The sequence below is a fragment of the Asterias rubens genome, chromosome 4 (assembly GCF_902459465.1).
Source record: "Asterias rubens chromosome 4, eAstRub1.3, whole genome shotgun sequence".
Lineage (NCBI taxonomy): Eukaryota > Metazoa > Echinodermata > Asteroidea > Forcipulatida > Asteriidae > Asterias > Asterias rubens.
In genome coordinates, this window is record NC_047065.1 from 17,586,424 (window position 1) to 17,603,469 (window position 17,046).

A 17,046-nucleotide genomic window follows, 5' to 3' on the forward strand; every position below is an offset into this window, starting at 1 on the left:
AGGTGATGTGTTTTGATCATGATGAGGGAAGTGCAAACGACTTGATTGGTGAATTCTTTGCCACTGCTCGACAACTGGTCGAGAGTGGTAACCGACAGGTACTTTGATCTGTTGTGGGATTTCTGTTGTTGTCACGGTTACCAAAAACTAAAATATGCTGTCAATACAGGATAAAAGCAGATGTCAGGAAAGTTAGATCAGCTATGTTCAGCTCATTTCATAATGCCCCTTCCTGCAGTGTCATTGGAAACGATCTTTAGCCCCATAGCCCTTTAAACCCTTTTCATTTAGAAAAATTATCATGACCTGATGACCCCTGACCTAATCAACCTATTCACTTTCATTGTTATGTGCATGAATTAACGCTTTTTTGTTAAAAATCCAACCTGGTCAAAAGTTTTGAACTCTAGCACATTTCACTACATTATAATCGTGAAAATTGTAAATTTTTACTGTTTGGCACAAACCCAACTTTGATACCACCCATAGCAATTTGCTGCAGTAATGCACCAACTTGTGTCTTGATCACTTTAAGGTATTTCAGTTTCCAATTTTGACAAAAACACTTTTGAAAAATGATAACTGTTATCATTCAGTCTCAGCTCCGTTTTGCACTCATTTGCTTAGAAATTAAAATCAAAATGTCCATATATTAATCACCCAAACTGTGATAGTGTTTAACCTTTTTTTGCACCTTTATTTGAGTTAATTGACCTATATGGGAAGTTATACACCTGTCATTATGATAGCATGGTTTGGTTTTTAAGTGGACCGCTAAGTGTTATGTTCATTGATATGTTGTATTGTATGTTTAATATGATAGATGGTTGTCTGTAACCTCATTTTGTCATGTGCAATGCATTTTTGGTCTGGATTTGTTCAGTCATGCGTTCATTTGAATATTGCATGTTGTATATAACATTGTTGTATGTTCATGTGATGTGTCTTTGTTCTTACCTTTTGTTGTTGAATCCATCAATATACAGCCAGCATAATGTATTAAAGCATGGTGGGTGTATTTGATGTACATGTAGATATTCTTCTATTTTAGGTGGGATATTTGTAGAGTGTAATAGAATGGTAGTTATGTTTCATTAAATTGTCACCAACGTGTGTCTGCATATTGAGCAAACCTATGCAAAGACTCTACCAAGCATAGGTTATGTAATTTAATTGATACAGTACTTACAAGTTTACAAGCGAACCAGTTCCAGCTTGTGTTTTGTTTCATTAATATTACCTGTTTAAAATCTAAGCCCAATCCGAGAAAAGCAAATGTCATGTTGTTCATACCAAATTGATTTTTTGTTTTATACTGTATGCATACACTGATATACCATCATATTGATGATCAAGTAGTGGTGACCTTCAAATTTATTTAATTACCATCGAGGTTCAGGCTTCTCCAAAATCCAATAAATAAAATAGCTTGTTGAGTACCAACCAATCCTGTTTTTATAATTGTCTATCTAGGCATGGTATGAGAGAGGGGGAAATGTTGCATTTTCTCTTTCATTATTAGATCCTTTTTGCATAGTTTTTTAAATAACCTATGTACATGCTATAATTATTGCAAACACTTGCATACTTTGATGAACTAAATTGAGTTTAATAGATGAGATGATTTTTAAAATTTATATTATTCCTCAACCAAAACAGAAACTGATTTCTGCTTTATAACTCTTTTTACTCGTGGTGTGTTTATATTCATGTTGTCTGTTCACATGTTCTATTGTTTTCACTGCTCTGTCTCTTTTATTTCGTAACCTTTCACCTTCCATCCACTTTTCACCTTTGATGTCTGTATGATCTTCACACTTACAAGTTTCACTATTTGCTCTTTGCCACTTTCTTTTTCAACTTTGTCAATTATTATCTTTAACTTTAACTTTAAGTAAATCCTATACTTTTAAGTAAAATAATAATTGCAACCTTTGCTGGGCCAAAGTTTTTTTTAAACTTTTTTTTCTAGCAGCTTACTTTCTCTTGGTTCATAACTGGTTGGAATCCTGGGTTTAAGTTGTATGGATCATGTAGATTAAATTACATAGTGATTTTTTACATTCACAATCCTTCAGTGAATTTGAAAGGCTAATTCACAAGATTTCACAGTGACATAGCATTTCCAATTTGAATTTCCTGTCAAGGAATTATTTTATAAACCAAGTAGCAGTCAACCAGCTTGAGTATTTCAGCTTTCAATTGCAAACATTAGTTATTATGTTAGACAATGTATGCAATTTAATCACTGCACTTGAATACTTTGATCTAGAGTATCATTGACATTGACATGTTATAATGCAATTGAACGCATGCATATTATGCACGTATTTATGTAAATTCTTTTTAATCACAAAAGCGTTATATGGAAATAAATCCTAACTCTTAATGGGGCTCAAGAATCCTATCTGGTGGTCACTCCCTCTTCTAAAAGAAATCCAGTCCATGTGAATCCACCCACCTGTAACTCCTGATGATGAACAGTAAGTGTTCAAGTTGTAACCCCCCTTCCTACTTATTCATTCAGAAATCCATGTTTGATTTGTATAATCCCCAATTTGCCATTCTCAGTGTCTCCTCACCTTTTGCCCATTCTACTCGTATCCGTCACCTTTGTTAATTCCTGTTCAGGCTTTGTTTGTGCTGGATTTGGCGTTTTTCAGAGTGATTTTCCCTTTGACTTCATGGCCTCATCATCATAACCACTATCCCGACCATCATATCATCATCTTGTTCCTTATCTTCTTCATCATCATCATCATCATCATCATCATCATCATCATCATCATCATCATCATCATCATCATCCCTTGAACAAACCTATCATCATTTGAAGAACAAAGAAAATGAACCCAAAAGTTGCTTCAAAAATGCCTGTCCGACTCTGCGTTTCTGGATTTGTTGTTCTTTTCTAAACACAAGTAGTATCTAAATTGTTCCTCTTTGTCTTTCTCTTTCCCATTCTTTATCGTCATGAATTCACCAATCACGTCATCGATCTTCTCAGTTTGTACTTCAAGAACTGCAAGCTTCTACCCTCTCGTGCTTTTAAAAATGTTTCTTTGTGAGTCTTTTGGTGGAGGTACCTGGGGTTTGTTTTGTTTTCCTACTCCTTGCGTGTCTTTATATGGGAGTTAGCTTCATAGAATGAGTGTGTTAGTGAAATTTATGAGTGTGTCTGCGTTTGAACATTACTTATCATAAACACAACAAAGTCGGTTTTACACTTGTTTTCCTGAACTCCATTTTTCATACCAATCACTATTAGATCTTCTGATTGCATAAAAGGGACCAGATACAATTCACCTAAGCAGCAGCAGTGTTAGCTATCATGAGTGTTGTTTTCAGGGAAGACATAGTAGATAAAAAAAAAGTCTATATTGTTCCAGCTTATGTCTATAAATATGTTATTTCACTTAAATTGATTCAGTGCACTGATTGTAAGTCCTTAAACATGGTAAAGGGGGCACACTAAGTCAAAAACAGCTTCCCTTTGTTCACATCATTCCAATGAAACAAAACGGTCTATGTCAGGTGTGTGGTATGTGTGTGTGTGTGTAATTAGACTGTATATTGTTTTCATGTTATTGCAATACGTATCTGAAGTGTGAATCCAATAGATTGCTATTGATCTTAGCTATAATATTGATCAGAATCAAAAGGAATTAATTACATTCTAATGAAACTATGCAATGAACATTTCTTGAATGTCAAGTATTGCTACGCTGTTTTATAACTTTTTACCACTTTTTTTAAAGGGAATTGCAATGCAGTATGAAAGTAGATTATATAAATTGTCTTCAATGCATTATTATTTCAATAATTAACAACCTATACTTTTTGTTTTATTATATCATTTACTCATTTACAGTGTACTCAACATTTCTACAAGTGTCAAAATAGGATAATTTACCTGTTTAGATGAAACATACTATTTCGTTGTAGCTTTTTCTTGAAACTTCTCAATAATTAGGAGGTCTCATTTGTCACATAGAAGGACTATAAATAGCTGTGTGTATTACGACACCTGTACACGCCTTACTCTGTTGGAAGTTAACAGAACATGATAGCAATTAGTTTAAAGTATAACAACTTTGGTAAAAACAATTGCAAGTTTGTCTCCCTAAGGAAGACACATAGTGTCATCACTGAGTTTACACTTGAACCTCAATTACACTTGAACCTCAATTACTAAGTAATTATTATCAGTGACTTTCACACTGTATTGCTATTACAAGCTGTGTATGTTAAATTTAGGAGATGGGAAAAATGTCTCTTCCAAAATTGATGATGGTCTTTCTCTCTGATTAATTTATTCTCTGAGGGAATAAATACTCATACTTAATCAATTATGTCAGTTATTTATTATAATTGTTAACATTATTACGTTATTTCCATTGGTTTACCTAGGGTGGTTAGGATTCCCTATGCTCATAACCTGTGGTGCCCCCCCCCCTATAAGATCAACAATTGACCATTGTGTAATTTACTAAAAAATACAAAATAAATTAAGTTCACAGCCCTACATGCCTAGCGCCTCCCCCCCCCCCATGTCAGACCAATGATAGTTATTATTATCATTATTATTGAATTGATTGAATTAATAATAATAATAATATCAAAGTCTTATATAACTTTGTATCTACCAACAAGGTACTCAAGGCACTGAGTATACAAATAATAGAAATATTTAAAGTGTTTAAAAACTTGAATTGTAAAACGGTAGGTCCTTCACAAACAGAATACTTCATGGTATTGTTGAAGCTTTTTGAATTAATATTGTCTGATTTTTTTCTTTCACGGTTAGGTAGAATGGGAATGTATTAATCCCAAGAAGAAGCTGAAGAAGAAAAACTACACAAACTCAGGAACTGTCTACCTCTCAAAGTGTGAGGTAGGTTCGTTACATAAACCAATATGGCATTTTATATTGTATGGGATTTAAGGCATTGCATTGTGATGTATCAATACATAAGTTATATAGGATTTGAGGCATTGCATTGTGATGTATCAATACATAAGTTATATAGGATTTGAGGCATTGCATTGTGATGTATCAATACATAAGTTATATAGGATTTGAGGCATTGCATTGTGATGTATCAATACATAAGTTATATAGGATTTGAGGCATTGCATTGTGATGTATCAATACATAAGTTATATAGGATTTGAGGCATTGCATTGTGATGTATCAATACATAAGTTATATAGGATTTGAGGCATTGCATTGTGATGTATCAATACATAAGTTGTAACATTATTTGGATTTAACTTATTAGGCCATGTGTAAAGTGCCCTATCTACTTCATACTGGATGTGTTTAGGTTTACTTGACTTCAGACTCTATATCTTTTTTATTGACCTGGTAAATAAAACACAATTTATGTATAGATTGTGTAAAAGATGATAAAACATTTGTAAGATTCTGCTTTTTCCCCATTCCAATCAATATCCGGATTTATTTATTTTAATAAAGACATTTCTACTAGATATTCTCATCCCAAATATAACCTCATCCCTTTAATCCAAAGATTGACAATTGTTTAATATTCTCCAAACCCCCTTACAAGTTGTGGGTTGTAATTAATTTTTGTAATAATTGACAATCTGAACTCTGCATTTATTTTTTAACCTTTCCTCTTTGAGGCAAACAATTGATGGCAAGTCTTTCTGCTTTTCTTTTGTGTCTTTTGCCCACCTTCGCCTCAGTTATATGCATTTACACTGGTAATGTTAAGAAAACCCAAAAGACAACACGGTGTATAATAATAACTAGTATATTATTTGGAGTGCATTAGTCTTATAATGGGAACTAGCACCCAGCACCAGTGCCCTAAGAATACTTCTTGGCGTAACCCAGCCGTGATTGTGTCATTGTGTCATTGCACTGTGTGGCAGTACAAGGTGTTAGGGTGTTTGAGGGGAGAGTAGTGCAACACTTCTATTGACGAACGACGTCAATTCTCATCTGTAAGACCATCTGCGTCCCGCCCTTGTCGTAAACTGTGAAGCAATTTAAAACCTCACACCATGGGGAAAAAACCCAGTTGCAACTCTTATACATCAGAAAGATATATAAACATGTATGACCTTTGAATGTTTTTACTGAGTCATTTTTAATTTTTAATTTATTTAATTTATACATTATTTATTATTGTTTGTGCAGGAAATAATCTTCTTGAATCTAAGGCAGTTCAGCATTAGTTATGGTTATTTAATATTTCTTACAACTTCATAACAAGTTGTCACATCCATCTTTAAGAACCTAACTTATGCTTATTTTTCACAATTACAGTCCAATTGTTAAAATGTATGACATTAATACAAAAGACATTAATCGTTCATTTCTCAAATGTGAACAATAACTGTAACAGTTACACTTGATTAAACCTTTGGTATGAAACACTCGTTTGGAATTCACTGCTTTTTGAGTTTTGGAAGCTTTTACCACTTCTGGTGTTATTGATAACTACATGAAATGTACATACAATATCAGAACTAACCTAACCAATGAAATGTACATACAATATCAGAACTAACCTAACCAATGAAATGTACATACAATATCAGAACTAACCTAACCAATGAAATATACAGACAATATCAGAACTAACCTAACCAATGAAATGTACATACAATATCAGAACTAACCTAACCAATGAAATGTTCATACAATATCAGAACTAACCTAACCAATGAAATGTACATACAATATCAGAACTAACCTAACCAATGAAATGTACATACAATATCAGAACTAACCTAACCAGTATTCATCTCTTACATTCATGTTAACAGTATAAATTACCTTGGCCTTTATTATATATTATTATTATTATTATTATTATTGTTGTTGGGAATGCAGTAATGATAAATTAGCATAGTTAGGTAACAATGGGTTTTAATGATTTTAAAATTAATCACTCATCTACAAGTTTGCCAATAAATACTGAAATTACAAAATTCAATCTACAATTCACTTTTACTGCTAAATGCAGTGGGTTGTGAAACTCACCAATGGATATTCAGTTTCCATACAGCAGTTTAGAGTCTTCATTTTGGTTTTTACCCAATATATACATGCACACCAATCTAGTTTAGGGTTGTTATAAAAACAGCAGTTTAGAGTCTTCATTTTGGTTTTTACCCATAAATACATGCACACCAATCTAGTTTAGGGTTGTTATAAAAACAGCAGTTAAGAGTCTTCCTTTTGGTTGTTACCCATATATACATGCACACCAATCTAGTTTAGGGTTGTTATAAAAACAGCAGTTTAGAGTCTTCCTTTTGGTTTTTACCCATATATACATGCACACCAATCTAGTTTAGGGTTGTTATAAAAACAGCAGTTTAGAGTCTTCCTTTTGGTTTTTACCCATAAATACATGCACACCAATCTAGTTTAGGGTTGTTATAAAAACAGCAGTTAAGAGTCTTCCTTTTGGTTGTTACCCATATATACATGCACACCAATCTAGTTTAGGGTTGTTATAAAAACAGCAGTTTAGAGTCTTCCTTTTGGTTTTTACCCATAAATACATGCACACCAATCTAGTTTAGGGTTGTTATAAAAACAGCAGTTTAGAGTATTCATTTTGGTTTTTACCCATATATACATGCACACCAATCTAGTTTAGGGTTGTTATAAAAACAGCAGTTTAGAGTCTTCCTTTTGGTTTTTACCCATATATACATGCACACCAATCTAGTTTAGGGTTGTTATAAAAACAGCAGTTAAGAGTATTCATTTTGGTTTTTACCCATAAATACATGCACACCAATCTAGTTTAGGGTTGTTATAAAAACAGCAGTTTAGAGTCTTCCTTTTGGTTTTTACCCATATATACATGCACACCAATCTAGTTTAGGGTTGTTATAAAAACAGCAGTTAAGAGTATTCATTTTGGTTTTTACCCATATATACATGCACACCAATCTAGTTTAGGGTTGTTATAAAAACAGCAGTTAAGAGTCTTCCTTTTGGTTTTTACCCATATATACATGCACACCAATCTAGTTTAGGGTTGTTATAAAACAGCAGTTTAGAGTATTCATTTTGGTTTTTACCCATATATACATGCACACCAATCTAGTTTAGGGTTGTTATAAAAACAGCAGTTAAGAGTATTCATTTTGGTTTTTACCCATATATACATGCACACCAATCTAGTTTAGGGTTGTTATAAAAACAGCAGTTTAGAGTATTCATTTTGGTTTTTACCCATATATACATGCACACCAATCTAGTTTAGGGTTGTTATAAAAACAGCAGTTTAGAGTCTTCATTTTGGTTTTTACCCATAAATACATGCACACCAATCTAGTTTAGGGTTGTTATAAAAACAGCAGTTTAGAGTATTCATTTTGGTTTTTACCCATATATACATGCACACCAATCTAGTTTAGGGTTGTTATAAAAACAGCAGTTTAGAGTCTTCATTTTGGTTTTTACCCATATATACATGCACACCAATCTAGTTTAGGGTTGTTATAAAAACAGCAGTTAAGAGTATTCATTTTGGTTGTTACGCATATATACATGCACACCAATCTAGTTTAGGGTTGTTATAAAAACAGCAGTTTAGAGTCTTCCTTTTGGTTTTTACCCATAAATACATGCACACCAATCTAGTTTAGGGTTGTTATAAAAACAGCAGTTTAGAGTCTTCATTTTGGTTTTTACCCATATATACATGCACACCAATCTAGTTTAGGGTTGTTATAAAAACAGCAGTTTAGAGTCTTCATTTTGGTTTTTACCCATATATACATGCACACCAATCTAGTTTAGGGTTGTTATAAAAACAGCAGTTTAGAGTCTTCATTTTGGTTTTTACCCATATATACATGCACACCAATCTAGTTTAGGGTTGTTATAAAAACAGCAGTTTAGAGTCTTCATTTTGGTTTTTACCCATATATACATGCACACCAATCTAGTTTAGGGTTGTTATAAAAACAGCAGTTAAGAGTATTCATTTTGGTTGTTACGCATATATACATGCACACCAATTTAGTTTAGGGTTGTTATAAAAACAGCAGTTTAGAGTCTTCCTTTTGGTTTTTACCCATAAATACATGCACACCAATCTAGTTTAGGGTTGTTATAAAAACAGCAGTTTAGAGTCTTCCTTTTGGTTGTTACCCATATATACATGCACACCAATCTAGTTTAGGGTTGTTATAAAAACAGCAGTTTAGAGTCTTCATTTTGGTTTTTACCCATATATACATGCACACCAATCTAGTTTAGGGTTGTTATATAAACAGCAGTTTAGAGTCTTCCTTTTGGTTGTTACCCATATATACATGCACACCAATCTAGTTTAGGGTTGTTATAAAAACAAATTGACCCACTCCTCTTGTTTGTACACAAATGCACAAACATACTAAGCCACAAATGGAAACAAATTATATGTTATTTTCCTTACAAATTGGACCAAGTTGACCTTAATTTATCGTCTTGGGATACCCAGTTGCCAACAAATCAATACTTAATTAAAAAGCACACCCGACTCTATTCGCATGTCAGTTGCAATGTCATTCTTCCTCAATAACTGCCGATGGATTTTATTATTTTTTTGGTCATGATTGTATCAATTCAGTAGAGTGCCTCCCCTTCTTTATCCATAAGACACAAGTCAGGGGGCAATCACTATAAATGACGCATAGTGTGATGTCATTATGGATGTATGGGGGGGGGTGCATGGAAATAGAATCCAGAGGCTAGGTACCTCAGCATGTTGATACTCGGAGTAACCATTCTCTTGTAAACAGAAGTGGGTATAAATCCATTGAAAAGCCTTTAGGTTTACATGTCTAAGTGTCCTATGAAGAGAGTTAAGCACACCAGTACATGTGATGTCATTATGGATGTATGGGGGGTGCATGGAAATAGAATCCAGAGGCTACGTAGGTACCTCAGCATGTTGATCCTCGGAGTAACCATTCTCTTGTAAACAGAAGTGGGTATAAATCCATTGAAAAGCCTTTAGGTTTACATGTCTAAGTGTCCTATGAAGAGAATTAATCACACCAGTACATGAGATTAATCAATAGGTACATGAAAGTGATAGATGGATCCTTATACAGTAGTGTCATTATGTGGAATGACACTGGGTGTAGGATCCAGCAAGAACAAACACTAAATACACATCATGGAGAGTTAAGTATGAATCTCATGGAGTGCCATACCACTTCATTGTCCAGATAATAAGATTGGAATTACTAAAACGGTTAGGTGTCAACTTATCACAGTGATTTATATTAATAAACTAGATTGACTTGTATAGCTTATTGATCTTAATACTAAAGATGAACTCCACATCTACTTTTATAAAGTTGACTTGGCTAGATCAATTTCACGACAAGTTGACAATACCTTAAAATAAGTCTGTTTCTGTAGTTTGTAAGAAATAGGCATGGAAATGAAATAAGTGAAGTTTATAAATGAAACCAAGTTTGATCGATAGTTGTACAAAACTGTACTGGACTTGCAGCAGAGCACAAACAGTGGTTCTTATATAAGGAGCCAAATACCAAACATATAAAGTTTGCGCAATAGTGAGACGTGGGATAAAACGGCCCAGGGGTCAATTGTAGAAACAACCTGACAATGAAATGATAGAAAAGAAAAATCAAATAACAATTACAATCAAGATGAAAATGAATGAAGTAGCCTTGTTTTATAGTCCTTGATTAATTTCTCTTTGGGGTGTTGTTTAACCTTGTCCTTGGGCAACCTCTATTGATCAATGTCACAGCCCATTAAGTCTATTATCATAACGGTCTTTCTTAGCTCCTTCATTTTTTTAATATCATAGTGGCCTGAAGGGGATATATTGACCGGTCATTATGACCTTGTCCAACCTGCAGCCCTTGGGAAAAACACTCTGTGTAGTTGGAGTAATATAGGTTTTCTTATTGTACTACTGAACAAGTGCATATACAAATTGCAAATGTGTAGTTGGAGTAATATAGGTTTTCTTATTGTACAACTGAACAAGTGCATATACAAATTGCAAATGTGTAGTTGGAGTAATATAGGTTTTCTTATTGTACAACTGAACAAGTGCATATACAAATTGCAAATGTGTAGTTGGAGTAATATAGGTTTTCTTATTGTACTACTGAACAAGTGCATATACAAATTGCAAATGTGTAGTTGGAGTAATATAGGTTTTCTTATTGTACAACTGAACAAGTGCATATACAAATTGCAAATGTGTAGTTGGAGTAATATAGGTTTTCTTATTGTACTACTGAACAAGTGCATATACAAATTGCAAATGTGTAGTTGGAGTAATATAGGTTTTCTTATTGTACAACTGAACAAGTGCATATACAAATTGCAAATGTGTAGTTGGAGTAATATAGGTTTTCTTATTGTACAACTGAACAAGTGCATATACAAATTGCAAATGTGTAGTTGGAGTAATATAGGTTTTCTTATTGTACTACTGAACAAGTGCATACACAAAATTGTTTTTTATTTATTTAAAGTAACTTCAATGTTCACTTTTAATTTTAAATTAAAGGGGATGTGCTGATCATGATCACACAGACCCTTTAAGGAAAATGACTTTCTCATTTCCTTTCCTTTTTTTAAATTCGTTTTGTTTTATTCATTTTAAATTGTTCATTGATGTTCACTTGCCATTTTTTGCAATACTTTCCTGAACTGGTTTACTTATGATGATTATTAGTTAGATTTTTTACCCGCAAAGCTTTCCTTTATTTGCTGGTTTATGATATTTTGATTGTATGTCCTTTTGTTGGCAGGTTAAGAGACAGTACACGTTCCTTGATTATATATTCGGTGGTTGCCAAATCAACTTCACGGTGAGCAAACACGTTTTTCTGTCGGTGTCTTTTCTTAAACATTAATCATGTTGCAATTATCTTGCCACTGTGAACACAGTGTGATGGGGAAAACTGTCATAGCCCGAGGGTCTTGCAATAAGCGCGTCTAGGTTTAGTTGGCATTATTATAGTCTCTTTTTGTAATTTCCCCTTATTAATTGTTTTTGATTTGCCTCTCAATCTAATCAGAATAGTCTTCTTCCCTAGAATTCGGTTAAAAGTTTGTAAACGCTTTGCTAACGACTATAAAAAGACATTTCAATCTAAAACTTACTTTCAATTCATAACATTGACATTTTGTGCGTGTAATCTCAGTGTTTTTCTGTTACTATGGCTCTTCATTCCAAATCTAGTGTTACTCTTTTTCTGTTTTTCTCCAACCTATGGTTATGTGTGCTTGTTTAGACATTTTTCACTTCAGAGGGGAGTTATACATTATTTCAAATAAGGCTTATCAATATTGAGGACTAATTTGTGTGTTTTTTACCTGTTTAGGTTGGAATTGACTTTACTGGGTCCAATGGTGATCCAACTGAAGCTTCATCTCTTCATCATATCAACCCAGCAGCACCAAATGAATATACAAAGGCAATAGTAGCAGTAGGTGGTGTCATTCAAGATTATGATAGGTAACATTTATAGGGGATAGATTATGAAAGGTAACATATATGGGGTTCACATGGCATCAAAGTCCCTGCTAATAACCTATCACTCCATTATAAAATAAATGTATTCCCTTTGAACCTTCCATCATACGTATGCACTCTCTAGATGCTCACATTATTTAAGAAAACAAGAAATATAAGTAAGCAAAGAGTTGAAAGGTTTTTATTCTTAACGACGCAAGCACTTCAAATTTAACTGTCTTTCAAGATTATTATGTGGCTAATAAGGACCTAGAATGTAGAATGTAAACATATCAAATTACATAGTCACTTGTGAAGGGAAATATTGCAAATAATTGAGGTTGTGTCAATTAGAGATTTTGGCTTGTAATTTTCTAGTGATAAAATGTTTCCTGCCTTGGGATTTGGAGCCAAGATTCCACCTAATCAACAAGTTTCTCATGAGTTTGCTATCAACTTTGACGCATCTAACCCTTACTGTGCAGGTATGTCTTTAAAGGCTTGATTTTACAACTGTCGGGAAAAACCTAGCTATTTAGTAATACATAAGTTATTGAATGGTCTCAGTACTGCAAAACTAGTCACACTTTCTTTTTCCCTCCCTTTGTTTTTTTGAAAAGTGCTTTACTACAAAGACCACTCAGGGTGATGACAACTACAATTGATTTCTAGCACAAATTTATATCAGAAAGACTACATAACTTGTGAAACTCATCATATCATAGATAGTCCTAAATATTTCTGAATGATTTTGTTGAAGGTGTTGGAGGAATAGTAGCTTCCTACCAGAGTTGTCTTAGACAGATCACCCTTTGGGGACCAACGAATGTAGCACCTATTATCACCCATGTTGCCAAGTTTGCAAAGGCAGCAAACCAAGATAAGAAAGCCTCGGTAAGTAACACAATAAACCTTAATCACCACAGAGCCTCATTACAATACTTGCTTGTCATTGGAAAGTACTACACCATACTGAGTTTCTTTAACGATCTTTAATTGTTATCCTTACAGCAATATTTCATTCTGCTACTATTAACGGATGGTGTCATCACAGACATGTATGAAACAAGAGATGCAATTGTCCATGCATCCAACCTTCCGATGTCCATCATCATTGTAGGAGTTGGGAATGCAGACTTTTCTGATATGCGGATGTTGGATGGGGATGATGGGGTACTTAGGTCACCAAGTGGGGAACCAGCTTGTCGAGATATTGTCCAATTTGTTCCTTACAGAGATTTCAAACAGGTAAGCTGGATTAAATGTACTTTAGTACTATCTTATTGCACAGAAAATAACTCAACCTCAATTGTGTTGCTTGAGATAAACCAAACTTGTATAAACCTTGAACAAAACATTTGTTTTCAATCATTTGGGTGACTGTCTTGTTTCTTGTATTTAAGATGCCTTTCTTATTCAGCCGATGTATTGTGTTTCTTAAGTGATTTGTATGTGGGCACGTACAACCCATGGTTCAGTATCATGCATTTGTTGTAGTTCAACAGTGATTATGTGTATGAATATATTTATTAGTACTTAGGTGTATCTATTCTTTATTGGTAATTCCTTTCATTTTGGAATGATTTTGCAAACATGTGTTTTACATATTTTTGATGTTATTAATGACAAGAAAGAATAATAAAATATTTACTCCAATGTTCTTATTTAGGAATATAGAAATCATGCAAGCATCATTGAATATAAATGTATGAAATAATTGTATTTTATTGATGTAGGCGTCACCAGCCAAACTGACCAAGTGTGTTCTAGCAGAGGTTCCTAAGCAAGTAACACAGTACTTTGAGATGAAAGATCTGCATCCTCCTCAAATAACTCGTTAGTAAAGCGCCCTCTAGAGTCACCTTCTGCAGTCTTCTCTTTGTTTAGCAATATTAGATATGTATTTTGACAGATTTTAGTACAATATATTATCAAGACATGTGTCAAAGTACTGACTTTTGTTGAATGCTATCTTCATGACAGCAACAACAATACATTGATGCAACAAAGGAAATAAAACCCATTTGTTTCCTGGAAATGTTTTGATTTCAAATCTTTATGCAAAGTGCATAATTACTAGTAATATTTGTCTTACTAAATAGATTATTGTACCAATAGATTTAGTCTCTTACTAACAAAAAGGTGTATAGATTATTCTGAATTGTGTCAATTTCCATCATTTGTGGGCATTTAAAACAAACAGGACCTATCATTGGATTTAAAAAACAAACCCTGTTCAATCTGTCATTTTCATTGAAAGGCTTCTGTAAAGGACTGTGGCATAGCCCTCCCCCCTCCCCCTTATAGGCATGCTACAAACTATCATTGGATAGTAACAAACTTTCTATTCAATCACTCATTTCAACTGAAAGACTTCAGTCTGTAAAGGACTTTGGCATAACCCCCTCCCCCTTATAGGAATGCTAATGTACGTACCAGTTATGACAGAGCAGAGAGTCACAATCATGTCCTGGTGTCACTTAAGAAGTCGCTTCATAATTTGGAGGTGATTTAATGTTGAGATTCCGACAATAATTCAATTTTATTTTATAAATCATGACCTTTCATTAATTGGAAAAAAAATTCATATAATAAATTAAACAAAAGCTTATAGCTTTCTTGATTCTATTCAACTAACTATTTCTAATTTAAATGTAAATTTCCAAGTCAAATTGGTTGAACATTTTGGTCTTGTATCTTAAAAGGAGAGCTGAGAGGGCCAAAAAGGCAAGTCAAAGTCAGAACAATTTCATATCAATCTTGTTTAACATTCTGAACACATTCTTCCAAGGTGTAAGATGAAGCAATGTTGAATGTTGTTCTTCTAAAGTATTGTACGAACAACAAATTGTAAGAACAACAAACAAGAGTTTTGATAAAAAACCATGACGATAAAAGAGCAAAATTTAATATCACTGCTTTAGTTTTGATCTGTAAGATGAAGCAATTGGAGGAGGTAAACTTAGTTCAATTCATATGATTATTTAAATTCTAACCAACTCGGATAAATCATGCATACATAATTTTATCACAATTATTTATCATAATTGAATATCACTTATATAATATTTTATTTTTTTAATAAAGGTCTTTTGTTATTTGTCAAATCTTTTAAATTTTATTCCATTTTCAATTATCAGTTATGATAAAAAAAACGTTTATTCTTGGCACAAAATCTGTTTTCATTTACATCTACAAATAATTTTACCATTTTAAAACAACACATTTCTCTTGGTGAAATGACCTCCTAAAGCCACTAAATTTTGTTTCTTCTTATTGTGGCTTATTTTGTACTGCTTTTCCCTAAGCCCAAGTTGCATTTGAGTTTGTCACTTTATTTACCTTTGCATCCCTTACAATGTATGTTATCAAGCAAGGCACTTATTTTTTCATAACAAGAAATGGGAGCTTGATTGATGTTGTAAATCTTCCAGTTAAAAGAAGTTATTAATGGCCGTAATACAAACAATCATGAAACCAGTCCCAGACTCAAGTATTACACTTTTTACCAACATTAATATTTTGTGGTCAGCAGGACAACTTAACAATCAGGTATATCATAACTAAGATGGATATTGACTTTAGAGAAATACACAAACAATTGGTTTTTAAGTGTTTCAAAATTTACTTGGTATTTTTTTGTTTTTCTATGCTGATTGTTTTGCTGCAATGTTTATTATTGTTGAAAGGTTCTACACATTTTTTTCAAAAGAAAAGCACCTTTCCTCATACATTTACTGTTTACTTAGATGGTTCACTTTTAGTAGTCTTGCATTTATTTACACTTGAACTCTGTTTTTATTTTGTGCATCGTATACAGCAATAAGAACCAAATATGTACACCCAAATTGAAGATTGAATCCATTTCTACTTAGCAAAGTGCACCATTGTAATTTACACATTTTGTTTTTCTATGGAGAGTTAATGCTGTACTGTATTTCTTATGCACTACTTCCAGTAATAGAAAAGTATACAAATATTGACTGCTTCAAGTGCTACAGTGAAAACTACGTCTCCCGAGGTGATCCCTGGAGCATTCTACTTTTCCTGAGGCGTGCCTGAGGGAAAATGGAATGGTCCGGGGATCAGCGAGGGAGTCAGAGTTTTAATCATAGCACGAGTCAAAGCAGTCAATATTTATTTTATAACACCCTAACAGACTATTTATCAACCTCGTACACATAACGTTCGTACGTGCATTGCATATACACAGATGCACAACTGATTGGGTTCGAGGTGGTTAAAAAAGACATCTAGGTACTGCCTCCGTGTGATAGTCGTTTCAAAAAGAGCAGTCACAAAATACAATATAAAAATAACAAAAGCATTAGCTATTTCACATACAAATGTATGTGTAACATAATGTGTACAGAGAGTCACAGAAAAAAATTTAAACTTCTTTAAGCTTTCTTTTTCCAAGGCAACCTTGATTTTAACTAAGGAACCAATTTGCTGAATTGAAGACCTAAGCATGTAATGTAGGTTACATACATGTAGGATATTAACCTCTTCCTATAATGTGGCTCTCCTTTGTAAACTCTTGGTGTTGCAA

The 17,046-nt window shown here is 33.4% G+C and overlaps 1 protein-coding gene across 3 annotated transcripts in view; it reads left to right on the forward strand.

Annotated features, from left to right (window-relative positions):
• LOC117289338 (copine-3-like) overlaps window positions 1-16,702 on the forward strand; it is a 58,426-nt gene extending 41,724 nt beyond the window's left edge. For 2 of the 3 annotated variants that reach the window (XM_033770420.1, XM_033770418.1), the window contains exons 8-15: window positions 3-98; window positions 4,808-4,894; window positions 11,788-11,847; window positions 12,364-12,497; window positions 12,873-12,979; window positions 13,255-13,388; window positions 13,506-13,742; window positions 14,231-16,702. In XM_033770420.1, the coding sequence (XP_033626311.1) occupies window positions 3-98; window positions 4,808-4,894; window positions 11,788-11,847; window positions 12,364-12,497; window positions 12,873-12,979; window positions 13,255-13,388; window positions 13,506-13,742; window positions 14,231-14,335 (960 nt within the window). In that variant the 3' untranslated portion in view covers window positions 14,336-16,702. The remainder of the gene's footprint in view (window positions 1-2; window positions 99-4,807; window positions 4,895-11,787; window positions 11,848-12,363; window positions 12,498-12,872; window positions 12,980-13,254; window positions 13,389-13,505; window positions 13,743-14,230) is intronic. The other variant, XM_033770419.1, reaches the window with a different exon arrangement.
• Window positions 16,703-17,046: the final 344 nt, after the last annotated feature.